Raw genomic sequence first — 18,784 nt, 5'->3', positions numbered from 1 at the left:
TAGAAGTCATGTTTCTTTCTGTTATTTCCCCCCATTGATTTATCTGCTTATTTTCCAGGATTAAATTTTCTTCTTTTTGAAAACTTTGATAATTTAAGTCTCCTCTTTTTTTTCCCTATCACTTTTTTTTTTTCACTTCTTCCCTTCTGACCGGGTTTCATTGAAAGATGGATCTCAAAGAGTTTCAATTTGTTTCCATGCTTGGCAGTTCACAGATCAATGGTTCAGGTCTCTACCCAAGGTTGACTTTTGAGTGGTCACAACTATCCCTAGCTTGTGATCCATAGCAGACTCTCACTCTTGAGGTCCTACAACAATCTTGCTATCTCTTTTGGCCAGGACAAACTTTTCCAGCCTGAGGCTATGGTTTCCAGAGTACTTGAAATAAGAATAGAACTGAGCATAGGTGAGATTGTGAGGGATTCTTGTTTTTGTTTGTTTTTGTAAACCTGTGTTTTGTCTTTGTATGCTAATACAGCTTTGATATTGATGGAGTAGAAGGTAGGTAGAGAGTGTTAAATGAGCTAAGGATTAGTGGGTATAAATTCAAAGATTTGAGCTATGTTTGTTTGTTTGTTTTATAACACTTTCTTTTGGATTTAGAGTCCCAGATCATGGACACATTTGAAAGTTTTACTTTGGTGTACAATTTTTGCTTTGGAGGGTTTGAGTTCACAATGCTCAGGAAAAATAAAACAACAATAAAACTCTTGTGCATGTGTAGTTCAAGAGTTCTCATAAAATAACTACCTATATCATAAACAAATACACACATGGAATTGACTTAATAGACACAATTAATGACTAGTTATAAACATTCAGATATCTCTGTACAATTAAATAATTTACTAGAAAGAACAAAAGGTAAAAATAAGCATTCAACTAGAATAGGGGCTAAAGATTAGGAAGGACAATGTGTATGATTCTATTAACTTTTAACATGACTTGGGTAAAGAATTATCAAAGATATATATAATCTCAAATGTACCAGTTGTGTTATCATTTATTTAAGAATTTAGCAGAGCAGCTAGAGGATGTAGTGGATAGAATGCTGTCTCTGAAGTCAGGAAGACTAGAGTTCAAATACAGCCTTAGACACTATTTCTTAGCTGTGTGACCTTGGCCAAGTCACTTAACCCCAACTGCCTCGGGGGGGGGGGAAACACAATGAGAATCAAAAAAGATATTCTAGCAAATATCACCTTATCTTAGGAAGAAGAGAGACATTGATATCAAGAACTGCATCAATGTATTGTACATGTTCATTTGAAAAAAAATATTTGTAGTAATATGATAAAATAGGCATATTATTGCCACATAAATTCACATGTAGTTGAGGAGAAAATGAGTCTGCAATGAATGAACTGCATGAACTGCAGTTATTTCATCTCATAAACATTTGTGAAGGAACCTGAAATGAATACTACAAAGAGTTTTACAAAAGAGAAAGAAAGAAAGAAAGAAAGAAAGAAAGAAAGAAAGAAAGAAAGAAAGAAAGAAAAGAAAAGAAAGAAAGAAAGAAAGAAAGAAAAGAAAAGAAAGAAAAGAAAAGAAAAGAAAAGAAAAGAAAAGAAAAGAAAAGAAAAGAAAAGAAAAAGAAACAGATCTTTTGCCACTCTTAAGGCATTTCCCCACAAAGAGACAAGAGTAGAAAAACAACACATGAACTCAACTGATATATTATATGAGGGAATGGCAGTGGCACTTAAGAAAATGATATTGAGAAAAGTAATTGAAACTAATTATAAAGAAGATTTCATTGTTGGAGTTACTTTAAGGGTAAAATACATTATTTAAAAAGAAAAGAAGAGGTATCAAAGATGATATTTGAAAATTTGTATTAACAATGGATGGATTCTTCTACTGAGAAAAATATTAGCACTGACCAATTAGCATACTTACTTGCTTCTCCCCCACCTTCTGTGAAAATGAACTATGTATGCTTCAAACTGATCCTCAATGAAACATGAGCAGTGGAACAAGCAATTGTTTTACTTCCTTTTTATAGCATACTACTTTTTTTTTCATTCACAGTTGTGAAGAATATAAAATTTTGCTGTGTTGTAGTGATGGTGATTGTGTTTTTAACATTTTCTTAGAAAAAAAGACATACACTTGAAGGTACTCCTCAATGTTTCTATCATTAACAGGATGAAAGAATATAAAAGGCTATATGATAATTCTGTTCAATAATTTATTGCATATTTGTTATCTTTTAAAGTATAAAACAGATATTCTATATAAAGTATATCTGTTTTATACTGTGCTGTTTTCCAGAGTCTGGAAGAATCTAATTTACTATTATTAGCAAGGTTTTCTAGGACATTCTAATCTTATTTGACTATATTAATTAATTTCAAGACTTTGAGACATTCAAAGGGTTTTCAATGAATTTTACAGTAATAGGAAGATTAGGGAAATCATCCATATTGGGAAAAAGTGAATAAAAACATATTTGGTCCAGGTCATGGCTATCTATCTATCTATCTATCTATCTATCTATCTGTCTGTCTGTCTGTCTGTCTGTCTATCTATCTGTCTGTCTGTCTATCTATCTCTTGGGTTATTGATTTTTATTACTTTTATTTATTTAACTTTAAACCTGGGATTTAGTTAATTTGGGGTCCTCTCAGTATGGAAACACCTGCCACTGATCTAGACGAGTGATTTTATTGTAATTTGGACTCCTGGAAAGACATATGGACACTGATAAGATAGAAATTGCCCATAATCACAACAGACCTATATGTATAACTTTATCTTTACCCACTTAATTCTATCTCTATCTCTATGGAGCCTTATAAGTCAATATGTTTGTTACAACATATTCTACATTCATGAAATGTAAAAAGGATCTATTTTTGGAATCATAAAGTCTAAAGGTTTTCAAGTCCCTTTCCCCACCTGCAACTTCTGTTTTGACTAAATCAAAAATATCCTACATCTAAACTTAAACAAGTAACGACAGACTAATCAGTAGTAATGCAAACACACATACACACATACATAGTTGGTACATATATACAAATACACATGTACACACATATGTACATACATACACACATAAACACATATAATGTAGGTACATTCAAGTACATAGAAATATATTTGGGTCATTTGTGTGTCTGGTATGCACACACCCAAATTGTTATAATTTCTCATAGTATAGTTAATTCATGCCAAAGACAGTATTTGAATTCCATTCTCAGGATATCAAGTTCATCAATTTCTTCAGTATATTCTATTGCCTTTCTATGGGCATTTTGAAGTAAATCCTCAGGAAAACAATTTTTAAAGCATTTAACAGGACCCTTATAGCTCAAGACCCCAGAATTATCCATTATTTTAGCAGGACTAATATATTCTTATATTGAAAGTCTTTTGAAAATCACAATTTCTATTGCATGGAAAAACACATTCATTTTGAGATATTCCCATGGGCTCATAGCAATACTTGAAAATATAAAAATGAAGGGGAAAAATGAAAATGCTTCAAATAAACCATTCAACATCCCTTTGTAATAAATAAGTATCTCATACTCCTTGTTACTATTTAAAGGAACCCAAATTATTTATGATGTTACTGTGAGACTGATTTTTTAAAAATTGGAGGTGGGGGTCAATTTATAAACAACAACAGCTACAATCAGAGCAGCACCCAGAAGGGAAATAAAGAGATATTATTCCTTCAAATACCTGAGCCAAATATCAAGCCATATATAAAAGAAGATCTCATTTATCTCACAAGAACTATTTTCAAGCTACAATAGTTCACACTTATTTCTTTTGGTCTCCTTCCTTTTTTCTGCTCATAATCCATGGCTTCCTTCAGTGTTCCTGATCTAAGTGGCTTTGAGTAGAAAGCTAGGGCCCATTTTATGAATGAAAATGGGATTGTAAAACATCTGAAACATAAAGTTAAAACTTATGGTTGCCTTTGTAAATCCAGGTTGTCTGTTTTCCTTAAAACATATGGAGGTAGACATTGAATTATACTACGAAATGAGCAATAACCTAACATAATTTTCTAAGCTTTATTGCTACTTGAAATGATCATGTATGTCCTAAGATTTTATCTGTTTGGGTGAAAACTGACATAAATCTCTCACAATGTCAGAAAAAAGCTTTATTTGGGATTAGAGTCATGTGTTCCTGGTTAAGAATGACAAATTTTTTCAATTTTATTGTGTATGATCTACCTAGAAATGTATCAGCAAAAAATGAGTGGCATATAACTTGTCCCCTCCAAATGGGTGTCAACAACTTCTTTTTACCATTTCTATGTTTATAATATCCAAATGCTAGATGATCTATGAATTCTCTTTACCTCTTCATCTATGAACCTGCGAGCTGAGCATTTATTAGAAGTTAAGATCAATTATCATTTTCAAATACAGGCTACAATTAACTTTTTTTTAAAAAAAAATCAATTCATAGCTATAACTCTTACATTAATTCCATCATTTGATTGCAGAAAAGAAATAGTTTTGGAAAGACAGAATAACAATATTTTATTAGAATTATCAGTATTTGGTTGGAGACTTTATTTTTCTTGCTCTGAGGCAGCTGCGTGATGTAATGAATAGAGCATTAGATCTGGAGACAGAAAAACCTGAAGTGAGTTCATATATAACCTCAGATATTTCTTAGATGTATAACTCTTGACAAGGCACTTAACCTTTATTTTCTTCTTTCCCCTCAATTTAAAAAGTGGAATAATAAGAGGCTTGTTGAGAGAATCAAAATCAGATATTTGTAAAGCACTTAAAGTACTTCCTACTTTGTAGTGGGCACTATAAAATAGTTTAAATTTTTCTTCTTCCCCTTCCCCTATGTTCCTGAATATCTGTAATGGACCAGAACTTTGGAGAAGTATACTTAAAAGAAGGTGTTAACTCAGTGGAATTGATAAGACAGTGGTTTTCTAGTTTAGCATGGTGATTAATAGTTTTCTAATTCAGTACATGTACTTAGTACTTAATTTAGTTCTACAACATTGACACCTATTCTATTCTTGTAGAATAATATATAATGTATACATTACATTATAATGATGTAATTATAATAGAGTATATAAGAGCCAACAAGGATTGGGGGAGAGACATTCCATCTTTGATCAGGTTCTTAGTGGCTCTCCTTCATTTCTCCACTGAAACCAAGTTACCCCCCCTGCCACACACACACACCCTCAAGTGAAGGAGACAGACTGTGAAGGAGACAATAATGAATTTGGACATTATCCCTGGCTATTCTTGTGTTGATTACTCTGTTGAAATGAAGACTAGCCCCAAGACCTCCAGAAAGCTAACCAGAATACTACAAATAATATACTCACTATTTTAAAAAGATTATTAATACCTTCTCCTAAAATCTATTTCTTCACCACTATGGATGCTTGCTCCAAAGATGTAGTTTATAACCTTTCTATACTCTTTCATTAATTGACATAACTGGGGTTAGAGGAAAATCATCACCCTCAATGATGAGTCTCTCTTTAAACATATCTGGGATATTTTTGGATGATGAATTTCTCTAAACATCATTGATCTGAGATAATATTGACAAAGTACTTATGGCACAATACCTCACACATGATTGGTTATCGCCCTTTATTCTGGAAGATGACTAACATGACATCACTAGGTTAGATTCGAATTTCAAAGTGTCTGGCTATGGCTGATCAAATCAATATGAGCTGGCAATGCTCTGCCACAGGTCAGGCACAAATAATACATATGAACATGTGGGGTGGCAGATCTGAAGTTTCTTCTGAGATAATTCAGTTCTGTTTTGCTCATAAAGCAGAGCAATCTTTTCTTTTGAGGGCACAGCATGCTGGGTGGTCCTGTGCTAGTTTCTCCCATTATACTTGGCACATGGTAAATGTTTATTCCTTTATCCTTTTCTATTATATGCTATCAACAGCTGACTTTTAGGGCATTTCCATGCCTTTACTTGAAGTCATTTTAGCTTGCTAAGACCTATTATTTCTTATGTTTGTGACATCCCCTATTAGGACACAATAACATATTTAAATTTTGGAATGACATATTAGAGAGACAATAAAAATTAAAAGTGATGTAATTTTTGACACATAGGAGTTCTCTGGTGAATTTTAATTTACATGACATTGAACAGATTAGCATTGTGTTATTTCTTGAGGAGAGAACATAATTTCTGTTCAGAAATAATGTTTGTGTTCTGTTTCTGGAATATTCTATGCTCTTGTATTTTTCCCTCTCTCTTAGAAGTTCCCATTTTTATTTTCACAATTTAATAGGGCACTGAACAGGTGAGTGACCTATCCAAATCCACCCAGCCTCTTTGGGTAAGAAGTGGCACTTGAATAGTGATATCCTAATCCTAAGAATGACTCTTTAGCCTCTATATTCTGTTGCTAATATTTTTGCTATGTTATCTTTTTCAAATTCCTCTTTGGATATGCCATATATATTGCTCTAGAGTAAGACTTCTTATACTTTTTCCACTTGCTATCTCTCTTAACATGAGAACATTTTATGTAACTGAGTATATAAATATATAAGATACACAAATCAAACATTTACTGATATTACACTGAAAACATAATTTTGCAAACCCCACCATTGTTACAAATAAAATCCATATGGGGTTGTAACTTTAGAGCAAAATTTCTTAACATAGGTAGATTTCATGAATTTCAAGGGATTATGTATACATATACATTTCAGGGAGTCTGTGAAAAAAATCATATGTTTATTTTCACTTTACTTTTATTACCTTTCGGCCTACTTTGTAATGACATGAAATTATATATTTAAAGCACTATTGGGTAGAGTCCAGATACTTTATCAACTATTGACATGCTTAATGACATAAAAAGGTTAAGAAAGATTGGTCTGTAGTGCAGCAAATTTTGCAATATAATATACAGTAAATGTGGGGGAAAGGGTATAATTTTGCACACTTGTATTCAATATAATTATATAATTGTTTATTAAGTAACAATTATGCATGGGATTAGAAATCCAAAAGTACAAACGATATTGTCTTTACATAAGTACTTTACAATTTGCCCATACATAGTAGGAAGATAGACCTCTTCATTCAGCAAATAATCTTCACATTTCTTTCCGTACACCTCCCTGCAAGAATCAGATCAGATTCGATTATTGGGCACTTAGGAGTAACTGATGATAGCACCACAATTTAGGTTCCATTACTTCCTGAATACTTCAGTATATCAAAGATTTCTAATTTTATTTATGTAGAGCTTTCATCCACTAAAATAAATCATGACACTCATATCTAAATAGATGATATTCTAGAGTCACAGTGTCCAACACTAAAATCCCAAAGAGACAAAAAAAAAAAAACAACTGTCAGTCAAACTTGCCAATGGCTTTTTATCCAGATTTATCCAAGGAAGTGATCAGAAAACAGCTGGGCAGCAAATCACTAACCCTGTGCTCTCAGCCTTTCTGTGTGGTAGAAATGGAAAGAGCCTGAACTACATTGGCTTTGCCTTCAAGAATTCAGGGTTTAGTAGAGCTGAATAATCAGGAAATTATTATGGCATTTGACAATGGACCAAATTTAGATGATAGGCATCATTCCTAAATAGTTACTTTTAACTCCCATTAGCCATGGTTTAAATAAATGCACAGATACAAAATCAGAATCTCTTTGCACCTGCTGAGGAAATAAGACACCAACAAAAGACATTTTCAGAAATCTCTCCCTTTCCTGTGGCTTTGTATGCTTGTCAACAGCCTCATCAAGAAATCTGGAGTTTGAGTACAGCTAGAAAAGTGCCAGATTAGTACTTATTAGTCCATTGGACGGATTCTATGTTATAAAATTTGTTTTTCCTGTAAAGTTCCTGACTTTTTCCTTTAAAGGGGGATTAAAGGTTTAGTCTTCCTGCTTAGGGTTTTTTTTTTTCTTAAAAAGAGATGTTTTGACTAGATTCTATTTTATTGGGTGAGCTTTTTAAAAGTTAAAGTCTGAAACATTCTATATAATGTCAGATTTTTTGATATGTGGGAATACTTCCTGAAATAATTTTTACCACTTTTTTTATTCATATCTGCACCAAATCCTCATCTGAAAGCAGTTTCTGAAAAAAAATGGGGGAATATAATTCTGCTAAGTTTAACAAATATTTGTTAAGTCTCTGTGTTAAAATTTCATCTTCTATGTCAAGAATACCTTGATAAAACAAACCATACATCCAGCCCTCCTAGAAATTACAAAAAATAAAAGAATTTTGTATATACAGATAGGGAGAAATGAACATGCATACAAGCAAATTCTGTAATGTGCTAAGTGTGTAGGAGATACCTAAGTGCATTTGCATGAGAGATTTATTTAAAAAAATCATTGAGAAAGGTATAACTGGTTCAGAGAATTATCAATAAACAAATTTAAAAACAATATATGATTACATGACTACTAATGAGATTAGTTTGTAGTCAGATCAACTACAACCAAAAAAAAAAAAAAAAAAAAAAAAAAAAAGGAAGCCATTCTCATTTTCTCTAGCTCTCTAACTAGCTTTATAAATGTTCAGTAGTATTTTGAGATACCTAAAACTTATTTGTCCCTCCTGTGACAGAAAGTGAAAAAAGCAGTAAATTGTCTTGATTTTGTCTTTTTTAAGCATGCCTATTTGATATTATGCATTAAAGTATTATCTTGTATTGCAGTTCAATGCATATTCAAAAAGTCTGAGTCTTTGGATGATGTCTCCTTATAATAATCCTTTCAAATGAATATAGAAAATAAAAAGAAAACTTAATTTAGCTTTTCTAATAAAATCAGAACTTATGTGTCTTAACCCCAACATTCTATTTTTTATGTATATCATGACTGTTTTTTAATGTGTTTTTCTTTTTTAAAAAGTCTTTGGTTTGCTGTTAATTTTAAAATATAACTTAGAAGGTAGGGTTTTCCTGTTCTCTGTTATGTATACCTCTCAGTTTTCTCTCTTAGACTAGAGAGGTGAATCTTTGTTAAAATTAATCACTGTTATTGGCAGATAAAGCAGTTTTTGTTTTTTGAAGAATGGATTTTTAAAATAAACAAAATTAATTCATTTCCAGAGTTGTCTGAATCTACTATAGAATATCATGATTGTATAAAAGTTGTAGACTTTCAAAGAAATACAGTGAGGATAGTTGATAATTTCCATTCATACATTTTAAGTGCCATCCTTTTTATGGGAAGAATTTTTGAGTCTTCAACATTTATTTAAACTCACAACACAACTGTTTGTTGACTATTTCTTGACCATGTTTCAACACATTCCTTACATGAGAAATTTCATTCCTTAATTTGTCCATTTTATAGCATTTATCCTTTTCTCTGAAGAAATTGAGGGAATTGAGTATATTAGGATAGGAAGTGGTTAATTATTAGAATTGAGTGAAGCATACTATCTTGTGACATTTTTGGAACTAGTTTAATTCTTATTTAATTATGGCTTTAGCCCTTCTTCAGTTTTATGAAGAAACTTTATTCAATTGTGGGAATTAAGGGAAAACTTTATTGTGCTGTTTGAACTTAGCCCTGCATGTCTGGGAAGCTCCTACCTACTGCTTAGAAGACCTGAAGGATTCAAGAACCTAGATTATAATGACTATAAACTCAGTCATATTCAAAGTTTGATGAAATGAGTTTTTTTTAACCATTGTACATCTCAAGCACCTTAAATGTGTTATTTGAAAAGTCACATCATATTGATCAAGTAGTTGTTATGACTATTACTTACTAAGCACTGTGCCATGTACTGAAGATTTAAAAAGATTTTAAATGAGAAGCAGTCCTCCTGAAAGATCCCTTCTGCTGAAAGAAAATAAAAGTCATGTATTATTAAATATAACATATAACAAAAACAAATATAAAGATTTTGGGGGGGGAATCACTAACTTGGTGAATAAGGAAAAATCTTATTTAAGATTTTTATACTAGAAATCAGACTTGAAATTTGCTTCCAAGAAGTGGAGGTGAGGAAAGCATATGTTTCAGACATGGAAGCTACCTAATATAATGGAAGAAAGGCAAGAGATCACATGTACCATTCATAGAAGAGTAAGATGGTCAGTTTGGATAGAATGTACCATGAATATTAAGGGGTATTTTGAAATCTGTTTAGAAAGAAAAGTCAGTGTCAAGTTCTGAAGGATTTTAGATTCCAAATAAGTGGTATGTTGGTTTAAAAAAATGGTGGTGGAGAGATGGGAGGTAATGACCATGAACACCATTAAATGGCAATGTTGACAACTTAAAATATTATTGTTAAATATAACTGTTATTCTCAACCAAATTTGAAAATGCAACTATTCACAAACTTAATCCAACTACTGATCAGCACAACTTTAACTGCTTCATTTCCTGCCAGAGCCTTTCTACCTCTCTTTAAGCAATCTGTTGGTAAGCTGCAGAACACTTAGCATAATTGATTGTGGTGATGTGGTGGATGCAGACAGCCAATCAGTTTTGCCCACTGTAGCTCAGAACAGCTTATCAGGACAAATGCACCAGGCTGATGTATAGTCTAGAGTCACCACAATGAGGCTTTGTATTTTTTTAATCACTTGTTATTTTTAACTGTTGTAGCACTTTTCATACTCACATAAAACTTTTAAATGAATAAATAAAAATATCTCAAAGTGTTTGTTATGTGTCAGACACTGTGTTTGCAGTGTACAATTGCTAGTAAGAAAACCCTATAGTGGATTACATTTTATTAAGGTAAGACAATATATATAAATGAAGTAGAGTTTGAAGGGAAAGAGAAGTATGTGGTACTGGGGGCAGCATGGTTTAGAGATAGCTATGGCATTCCTTGTTATTCTGGTTTCTGTTTCTTAAAATATATGTAAAATCTCACTTGTTAGGATCAAAGTTCTGGGAAACAATATTTCTGGTGAGAGTAAAAAGAGGAGTAGTCCAGTGCAAGCAGAATGATATGGAATTGGCCCACAAGGAAGCTTTTTCACTATGATTTTTTTTTTAAACAATGTTGGTAACCAATTCTCTTACTATTTTCAAATGCTATTGATAGAGATAGGGTGAGGCAAATACTGATTTTTTAAAAAAGTACACACCATTGAATTCTGTAGAAGTTTCATAAAATATCACAATTTTTCTCATTACTAGCAAGTTAGTTCTTTTCTCTCATCCTCAAATCGTATCCAGCAAAAAATCTATCCAAGTAAAGTGACTTATCTTGCATTGCCTGCTTCACAGAGATGAGAAGCATAGTAAACTCATGTTCTGTAATGACTTTCTGTCATTCTTAATCAGATATAATTAGATAAATTCGAGACCTTTTTGAAGGCTAATTATATCTTGTACACTCTAGACATCAGCTGCCCTTGTTATATGTTGTGCATTTTTGTTTTTATTTCCTTTCCCTCTGCTGTCTGCTTGTAGAAGCAGATTTGCTTTGGTGTGCAGTACTAATTGGGAAGAGAGGGAGTTATTCTCTCAGGGATCTGTGCTTACAGCACCTCTATATATGCAATGGGTATAGACTTGAAGAAATGCTTGTAAATCAATGGAATGATTTTTAGCAGCACTTAACAGTCATTTCTGAGTAGAGAGAAAGAGTAGAAAATACTTGGAAATGGGAAGAATCAACTTCTAAATTATAGTAAAGATATAATTCTAAATCTTTCCCTTCTCTGTTCAGATTTTTGAAATTGCTGTGTATATTAAATTCCTCTATTTCCCCTCTTTTGATATTTTAAACTATAATCTGGTATTTGACTTAAATTTTTAAATGAAATTATTCAAATCTATCAGCCTCAGCTTCCTGTGTAACTAATACTCATTCTCCATATCATGCCTACTAAAAATGGTATCTTCTAAAGATCAGAACTAGGTCCTCTTCTCTTTTTTCCACTATAATATCATCCTGCTCTCAAGAAGTCAGCTATCATCTCAATGAAGATCATATGTCTGTTTTTGTTTCTGTCTATGTCTATATACAAACACATATATACACATACAGAATGAATGTATATATTGTATACATACAGTGTTTATATATAGATATGCATATATATGCATATGCATATGAAATACATATAAATCTATATACACAGTGTTAATCTCTTTAGTGATATAGGTTTACTATACACATAGTATATTTAAATATATGGATATATACACATATACCTATATCTGCATTTCATTTGGACTCATTATCTTTGACCTCAAATCTTTTTCTCTCCCCACCTTCTCTTATGTAGAGGATATCCTCCTACCCTCAGTCATGTCACTTAGACTCATGACTTTTTCACATGTTTTCAGTGCCTTCTCTTTTAGCTCATTTCCTACTTTGCCCACATAATGAGAAGATTGAACACATTTTATATATATATATATATATATATATATATATATATTATATATATATATATATATATATGTAATTCCTCAACACATACTGTTCAATCCAATGACATTGCCCTCCTAGCTGTCCCATGAACAAGACACTTTATCTCTTGGTTCAAATCTCCCAGTATCTGCTTTCAAAACAGCATCATTCCCCCCTTCCATTTCCAAATTCCTAATTCAGATCTTCATTAAATCTTGCTTGAACTATTACAATAGTCTTATATTCTCAATTTCTCATGTATATCTTTAATTTGGTCCAGTCTATACTACTTTCAACTGCTACAGTGAGATTGCTAAAGTGAATTCTGATCTTGTTAACTTCCCTGCTACTCAATAAATACTAGTAGTTTCTTATTGACCCCTTTATAAAATACAGTCTTTTGCTTTGTATCCAAAGCTCTTAACACCTGTATTCTTTTATCTTTCCAGTCTTTTTAGCATGTATTTCCTTCCACATAAATTCCAAACCACTATACAAGTCTGCTTACTATTATTGCACTCCATTTTCTGATGCTGTGCCAGACAGGCCACTGTCTGTCTTTTTTACCTCCAATGGCCCTTTCATCTTTGATTCTTAGCTTCATTGGTTTCCTTCAAGAAAAGTCAAACCACACCTTCTATAGAAGCCTTTCTTATCTCCCCAGCTGCTAGAGTCACTCTTGTGGTGATTACCTTCTGTCTAATTTGTATATATCTTGCAGGTTTAGTTACATGTCATCCTCCCTTTTACAATATGAGCTTCTTCAAGGCCAGAATTATCATGATCAATAATGATCATTCTTTATATACACACTGATTAGCACAATGCCTGGAACATAGTAAGTATTTAATAAATTCTTTTTGACTAAAAAATATCTTCTGATTCCTTATTTACATTTTTATAATTTTAGATTTTAGGGTCAAATTTCCTTAAAACGAAATTAATATCTATATTAAAGGCTGTATCTAAGCTTTGAACAATAAGAGAGATTAATTTAGAAAATCATTTACCTTTCAAAACAAGAACCAAACAAGTAGAATGATACCCATATTGGGACAACAGCTAGAGTCATGTAGCATACAAATAATAATTATTTGAGTATAAATAATATATACAAATCAGAGACATTAATATTCATTTTCTTTTTTATCTCAAAAAATTAGAATTAAATGTTAAGGACTATTCTTAGTTCATTTCTTCAGAGATGACTAATTTTTGTCAATACAGATCCCCCATTATAATTACAACTTCTTGTATATTTAAATGGATGGTCTTTAATAGTTGCCATTGCCAACACATTCAGCTATTCAAAGTCAATAGAGGACTAAGTCACTCTGAACTTCACTAGATTTATTATTAGAAGAGACACAAAGTATCTCTATAAAATCAAATCTTTCAAGCCATACTTACACATACATACACATTTCTTCAGACCTGCAATTTCATTAGAATAAGAGAAACCTGGTACAAAGAGTACCTCTTTTAATACAGATCAGTTGTTCTACAATTTGCCTGAGATACCTAAAGATTAAGTGATTTTCCCAGGTTCATACATTTAATATGTGAGAGGCATAAGGCCTCTCTCTCCCTTTAAGCCCAGGACTCCCTAAACACAAGCCTGGCTTCTAGTAACTATAGCTCATGGTGTTTTTGATTGAAAAAAAATAATTTGATTAAATATTTTGTTGAGAGATGACTGTTAAGCAATCATATGATCTGATTGTTTTACTGTTTCCTCCAATATTTATAAAGACTAATCTCCATTTCCCAGATCAATTTATTTTTGGATATTGGGTAAACAGAGTTAAATATTTTTAAATCATACAGGACAATTAGTGAACATGTTTCAAAAGAAATAAGTTTATTATCTAAGGAAATTTTAATTAAAATAGGAAACACTCCATTGTAAAAAGAAGTTGAATATCAATAATGTTTGTCAAAATTCAATGCTAAAATAGTTTTCTGTGCATTTTTAATTTAGCTATTTTCCTAAGTTATTAAGAATATGCTTTTTAAAATACATTCTAAAATAAGAGAAATTGATTTGAAAGAAAAAAAAATTCTTTCATTTTTCTATTAGAAACCTTTTCCCCTTTCTTTTTGTTTATAAATGAAAGTAATTAAAAATCAGATACCTATAACTAAAAAAATGATAAAACACTGAAAATGGTAAAATTCAATATTTTTTGTGAGATAGGTTAATATATGAAAACTTTTTTACATAGAGAGGATAATTAAGTAGAAACCATATGAATTATTTTTCCAGGAAAATTATAATGTTTTTATTTCTAGACTTTTACATGTGTAGCAGAAAATGGTATTCATTTGTTCTGTACTATGTTTTATATGCTTTGGATTCAGAGACCTTTAGGATTTTGTGAGATAGGCTTATATATGCCATAAAACATAATATTTAGTGATCATTTAAGAATAAAAAGAGAATATATATTACATTTGGGGTGATTGCCAGATATGCAGAATTTGTGAAGAGCCACTTTGCATTTAAAAGCATATACTAAAAAAGATGAAAGAAGATGCCTATGTGAATGGCTTGTCTAGAAAAGGAGGATAAAATACTTAAGAACTTAATACTTAGCTAAGTGTAGTATCATGTCCTAGAGTAATTATATTACAATGAAAAAAAAAATCTCATTCCAATCATTTCACTACAAGAAAGGAAATAGTACTATCAAAAGCTCATCCTTATCTTTCAAATATCCCCACATTGACTATGAATTTATAAAAGCTTTAATGTTCTTTTCTTAGCATAATTAGATCCACTGAAGAAATCTCCTTCTCAATAAAACCAACTCCCACTTAGGATCATGGTGGGAAACCCTCTGAGTGATTTACTGGAAACCTCATCTTATCTGTAACATATGCAAAATAGATAGAATTTATTTTATTCAGCAAAATTTTCTATTGAAACCCATGTTCAGTGGCAAGTTTTTAATAGATGTTCTGATTGATACTTGTGTGGATTAAGTTGGAATTTAGAGAAATAATGGAACAAGAAGCTTACTTGTTAATAATAATCCAAGTTCTGGTAAAGTACATTCAGCTTGGAATAAATACCTCATGTGTCACCTACAGGGGAATTGTGATATTGGATACTTTTAACTACACTTGAGTACATTAACAATATTGACTTTTTAAGAACCAATTTTGTGATTTTACTGGCATAGGGAATTACAGAAATTCTCTCCAATCATTCAGACCAGTTCCTACTCTTCTACTTCCAGTTTTAGTGAGTGACACTGGACACTTAGAGATGAGGCTTACCCAAGTTTAGCCAGTCTGTAGGTTTCACATAAAAAGCTTGAATCCATGCCTTTCTGACTCCATGGCTAACTCCTCACTTCCTAGCCCAACTTTGTCTAAGAAATTAACCTTATCCTCTGAAAATTTATCTTAGATCCAGTTCATCACACCAACTTATAAATAGCTCTTAAAATCTAAATTATGATGTCAAATTCATTATCTATCATTCCTAGCTTTAAAACTCTGAAAAATGCAGTAAACAGTCCTTTTTATATCATCATTCAAAACATTGATGTACATATTGAAAGGAATATGGTACAGAACAGAGTCCTGCAACAATATATTAGGAACCACTTTTCAAGTCAGTACTAACCAATTAATTCAGTCATCCAATTCAATATTTATTAAATGCTTATTATATTCAAAGCATACAACTCTTTTAGAATGATCTTTCACCAAACTATGAGTTTGTTTGCATATTTTTCCAGCTTATTCCTCAGGATATTAAAGAGATTTTATCAAAGGCTTTTTGAAACTGTCCATAACCTTTTTTCTGCTCTAATAAGAATAGCACATATTATTTTTTAAAAGAAAAAGAGGGTTTGGGATTTGACCTGATATATTATTTGTGAACTCTTCTTGATTCTTGGTAGTCATGGCTTCTCTTTTAAATGCTCCCAAACCATAGGTTTACTATTCTATTTTGGAACTATTTTAGGGATTAGAATCAGGTTCACTTTTTTACAATTTATAAACCCACCTTTTCCCCTCTTTCAGAAAATTGGTAGACCATTTGCTGATCTCTTCAGTTCTCTATGAAGTTTCTATGATGATTAACCATAATTCAATAATTCAAACTTATGTCAACCTTTTTTAAAAAAATACATTTTGCTATAATTCTGCACCTGGAAACTTAATATCTTAGTGGATTTGTGATTTCATCAATGTTCCTACACTCTCCACTAATGCAGATTGCCACTCCCATAGCAGCAACTTGAGGGGAAGAGCTTAGCCTCTGATTTCTTTTGACAGTGTGCAAACCTGGATTCTTCAAAGCCTCACCTCAGAGCCAGAGCTGCAGCAAGTGTCCACCTCACAGTTATACCCATGAAGAAGCTTCGACCTCTTGTCTCTGTGAAAAGGACTATTTCAGAAGGGAATCTGACCCACCTACAATGGCATGTACAAGTAAGGAAACCCTGTATCTCTTCAATGATGCTAAACTCACATTTCCCAATCTGGAGAAATGGCATTATAAAAATAAAAACAATAACCTTGCATGTTTCTTTTTTTCTCTTCAGCGGGCACAATGTTTACTCACCCTAGCCACGTAAAAGTCCCCTGAAGCAAGCCTCATAAAGGCTAACTTCACTAACTAACACACCAGTAGAACTGCATAAATATTCTTTAGGTTAGATTTTAGAATCATTTTAAGGTGACAACTCTTTCATTTTTGCTTTATGGTTGACATAATATTCATAATTACTCCATTGATGATTTAAGCCCCTACCTCTCGGTTCATATAGACTGTGTACTGCATTCAAATCCTCAGTCTTCTAAGTCATTTAAGCATAGAACTTCCTTTGGCACAAAGGAGACACCCAGGCTTCAACCTGTGCCTCTGATTTGCAAAGAGCACTTTGTAGAAAAGCATTTTCTTATTGTGGGACACTTCTTCAAACTTAAGCAAGTTCATGTAGCAGCTCAGACGTCAAAGTCAAAAACTAATTCAATTTTTCAGTTTAGGGTTACAGACTTCTGTCAGCGATAATGTCAATGAATGCCATTAAATGTAATATTTTATTATTCTGTGATTTCATAATGCTTTTTTATCATTCTAAACATAAATTATATCTGAAAAGTTCTTTTTGAACTGCAAAGCTTCACTGACAACACTCATATTGATCACTGTTCCTATTTATCTCCCAATGGAATCTGACATACTGCTACCACAATTCTTCACTTCTATAGACGACATACACAAACTTAAGTTATCACTGAAGAGCATAATCAGAGGTCTGTTTCCAATATAAATTTTAATGAAAATCTAAAAAAAAAAAAAGAGAAACACAAAAGAATTCAAATCATAAGCTGCTTCTTTGGTTCATATACCCTTCCATTTAGCCCACTACCTTTTTCTCAATCATGTCCTGTAGTATTTTAGTCCCTGACCTAGTGAGTATTTGTCTTCAAGATGACAGGGATCACTGTTGACAAATAGACCCTAAAAGCAGATAAATCTCACTCAGAAAGGCATTGTTCAGAATATCACAAAATGATTTTCCCCCCAAAATTGTTTCCTTCTTCCTAGTTTCCAAAGTTTTACAGAAACACATTTTTGGGATTCTTCAGAAAGTTCTTATTAAGTATTTACAGGCTGAAGCTCAGTGCTGATCCCCTCTGAGAATGCTCATTTTATAACTTAGAGGATCACTCACTTCAAAGCATTGCCATTGAAATCAGAGTCCTTAAGCCTTTGAGAAGAGCAGCTGAATCTTCTGCATAAAACCCCACTGGTGCCTTTAAGTAATTTACCCTTTGTCTAAGCAAAAGAAAAAAAAAAACTCCATTTTTTTAAAAAGCCACAAATATAGTGGATATTCCCAATCATTTGGCAGCTCTCAGCTATCAGAAAATAAATATGTATTGCGTGAATACATCTGAAAGGAATGTCTTTTGTTATCTTAAATTGGTTAAATATCCTTAAAGCTATGTAATTCCCAGCAGTTGTAAATATTCCAGTCATTTTGATATCTGAATGTCATCAAGGAGAATTCAATTGAGCTTGAAGCATTTAAGAACATGAGTAATCTAAGTGGTTTAGGTTAGATGAAGGTATAAAGTATTTCATAGAATTCAATCTTTTAGTCCTGGCCCATGTGTTTTAGTTTGAATTCAATTCAATACAAAAATGATTTGTTGAATTTTAAATATTCAAATACTTAAAGCAAAGGTACTTGAGTGAAGAGAAGGAAACCACAAGTGAAGAGAGTCGGGTTTGAGTTATCTTTCTAGATCTATTAGTCCTCTATACAATTTCACACTTCTAGACAGTCTCAGGTGGTGAGATCTGAACATTATGATAAGGGAGAGAACTGTAGAGGACTGGTGACAATTCTAGAACCAGTGTCCAGAGATGTAAGCTTCATATTAGTA

General features: G+C 32.2%; 1 protein-coding gene across 4 annotated transcripts in view; it reads left to right on the top strand.

Moving 5' to 3' along the window:
* Positions 1 to 18,784, top strand: part of EPHA5 (EPH receptor A5) — a 472,740-nt gene that overhangs the window by 244,717 nt on the left and 209,239 nt on the right. For all 4 annotated transcript variants that reach the window (XM_051965920.1, XM_051965918.1, XM_051965919.1 and 1 more), the window contains exon 4: positions 16,661 to 16,816. In XM_051965920.1, coding sequence (XP_051821880.1) covers positions 16,661 to 16,816 — 156 coding nt within the window. The remainder of the gene's footprint in view (positions 1 to 16,660; positions 16,817 to 18,784) is intronic.

This window comes from Antechinus flavipes, chromosome 6 (assembly GCF_016432865.1).
Source record: "Antechinus flavipes isolate AdamAnt ecotype Samford, QLD, Australia chromosome 6, AdamAnt_v2, whole genome shotgun sequence".
Taxonomy (NCBI): domain Eukaryota; kingdom Metazoa; phylum Chordata; class Mammalia; order Dasyuromorphia; family Dasyuridae; genus Antechinus; species Antechinus flavipes.
Note: the sequence above shows the minus strand (reverse complement) of the source record. Positions and strands in the feature narration are given on the sequence as shown.